General features: G+C 48.7%; 1 protein-coding gene across 1 annotated transcript in view; it reads left to right on the top strand.

Annotated features, from left to right (window-relative positions):
* Positions 1 to 2096: 2096 nt before the first annotated feature.
* Pmar_PMAR019125 (hypothetical protein) overlaps positions 2097 to 2201 on the top strand; it is a gene marked incomplete at both ends in the record, with an annotated part of 228 nt that continues 123 nt past the window's right edge. The window contains one exon of the mRNA XM_002780181.1: positions 2097 to 2201. Within this exon, the coding sequence (XP_002780227.1) occupies positions 2097 to 2201 (105 nt within the window).

Genomic DNA, 2201 nt, shown 5'->3' with positions numbered 1-2201 from the left:
AACGGACTCGTACGACTTGGCCGAGTTACTCTCTATTGGCGTGATTATTGGACGCTCACCCCATGCCAAAACCCCGACAAATTTAATTTCCTTACTCAATCTGAAAGCACTGCGAGTTGGCGTTACATAGCTGGCATTGTCCCATATCCTCTCCGTAGCATCAGCTCGAAAAGCCTCTGCATCAAATCCTATCGTCACCCCATCCATGTACAGCCCGATTCGATATCACTATTATTCTTATCACCCTGGCATGCCTTCTTTATTGCCGAGGCCCAAGAAATTCTTTTCTGACGATCACCTCGACGCTGCAGAACCCGCCGCGTAGTACGACGACATCGCCACCCCTCGTCGCGGATCACTCGAAGGAATGTATCGTAAAAAAGGCGAATTTTCGAGATAAATAGAAGGCCTTCGCCGTGAGAAATGGTTTAGCCTTTCTAGCGGAGCTAAAATCCCTCAGAATGATGCGACGCCTTCGACTGTCGATGAGCGGGGGCCGTCCTTGGTTGAACTCCGCCGTTTTATGCTCCTTCTGCACTGCACTTTGTCGAACGATCCTAGCGACTGATGACTGGCTGCATCCCACCCTTCCAGCTATCTGGCGCGAAGAAAGACCGGATCGGCTGTTCTCTATAATGCTTTCTTTCTGAGACGCTGTCAGATAGTATGTCATCTCTCGATTGGAAAGTCCCCGGCCTGAGCGAGAGACGGAAATCGCTTTGCGCTTCCAGCCGGAAACGTTCTACTGCAGTCAGTCGCAAAAATATGACTCAGCCGCGCGCGCCCCCCTTACCCCCATCCAATGTTGGCTCTAGACACAAGTATTGAGTGCTCGGCTCTAGGAGTCCCAACATTGGAGAGGGGATGAGGGGATTATCAATTCATCATAGTCATGTTTTCTCTCTGCGCGTTGACTCACTTTTGCGTTTGCATGGCCTCTGCCGGTGCGGCCGAACTCGCCAAATTTCCAAAACATATGAAAGTGTTTCCACTATCCGGGCTGAGTTTGCTCGTAATTCGTCTTTCCCTCTGATCTCAGTCTGTTAAGTGACTTCGACGGACGGCTCTCCGCGAATCGAATCGTCGTCAAGCTCTATTGAAGACACTGCTGTGGTGACAGTCCCAGTGGAACTGTCCCGCGCTTGACGGTGATCGTGGATTTCCACCGTCAATTACCAGTCGACATTCCTAAATTTTGTGAAAGGCCTGCATTTTACGATGATCATAATATGATTCATGCGCTATAATAATGATCCTCAGCTTCTCGAAGTCTCCCAGACAGTTGCTGTCATAGACGGAGTTGATGGAGACGATTGAAAGTCACTCAAAACGCAGTTGTGAATAAAATGAGAAATATGTCAAATTTTTCATAAAATTTCATGAAATTTCAGTAATATTTCAAATGAGATATTTCCCGCTGTCGCGGGATCTGGTTTCAGCCACCCTGGCCGCCGATCCCATGCCCCATTGTACCAATTTCCCTGGTAACGGCCATGGTTCCAGCTAAGCTTTGGAGAAGAACATACTGATTATCACGTAATGATTCCACACGAGTCATGTGGAATCATTTGTCGCGGTATCAGTTGATGAACCCTGAGAAGAACACAATAAGGGAACTCGAGCTAGAGCAACCAATACTGCGACCCTAGCACACTAACAATAAGCGCACTACCCGCACGAATCTTCCACACGAATGCGCTTGACCTCTGCACGCATATACAGTGTATATTATACACTGTGAGAAGCATAGTAATCGATATTGGGTTCACTCGCTATAAGGGGATGGCGAAGGTTTTCTCCATAGTGCAACCTCTCAGGGGATAGCAATACCCTTCGGGATGGGAAGGGACAACACTAGCGGTGGGAAGATCAGCATTATAGCAAGATTGTAGGCAAACTGGCCCCACAACACATTGCGCGTGTTCCGTGTCACGCCCACGGACTCATTGCATGTCCTCTGTGTCACACAATCTGGTATCGGTTCGGCAACCAATGCGGATATCGGACAGAACTACTCACTTGGCCAGTGGGTCCCACTGAGTGGGAATAATAGGATCGAATGTAAATCGATATGACTCGGGAAGCCGTGATTGATTATGGACGAGGTGGACGGCATATTTAGAGGAGACAACGGAGCCTCCGTTGTCGGACAACTTGAAGTGCCGCACTTATTCAACTCATCAAGAAGAGCAAGGTGGGGA

The sequence above is a fragment of the Perkinsus marinus genome, assembly GCF_000006405.1.
Source record: "Perkinsus marinus ATCC 50983 genomic scaffold scf_1104296944428, whole genome shotgun sequence".
NCBI classification, from domain to species: Eukaryota; Perkinsozoa; order Perkinsida; family Perkinsidae; genus Perkinsus; species Perkinsus marinus.
Note: the sequence above shows the minus strand (reverse complement) of the source record. Positions and strands in the feature narration are given on the sequence as shown.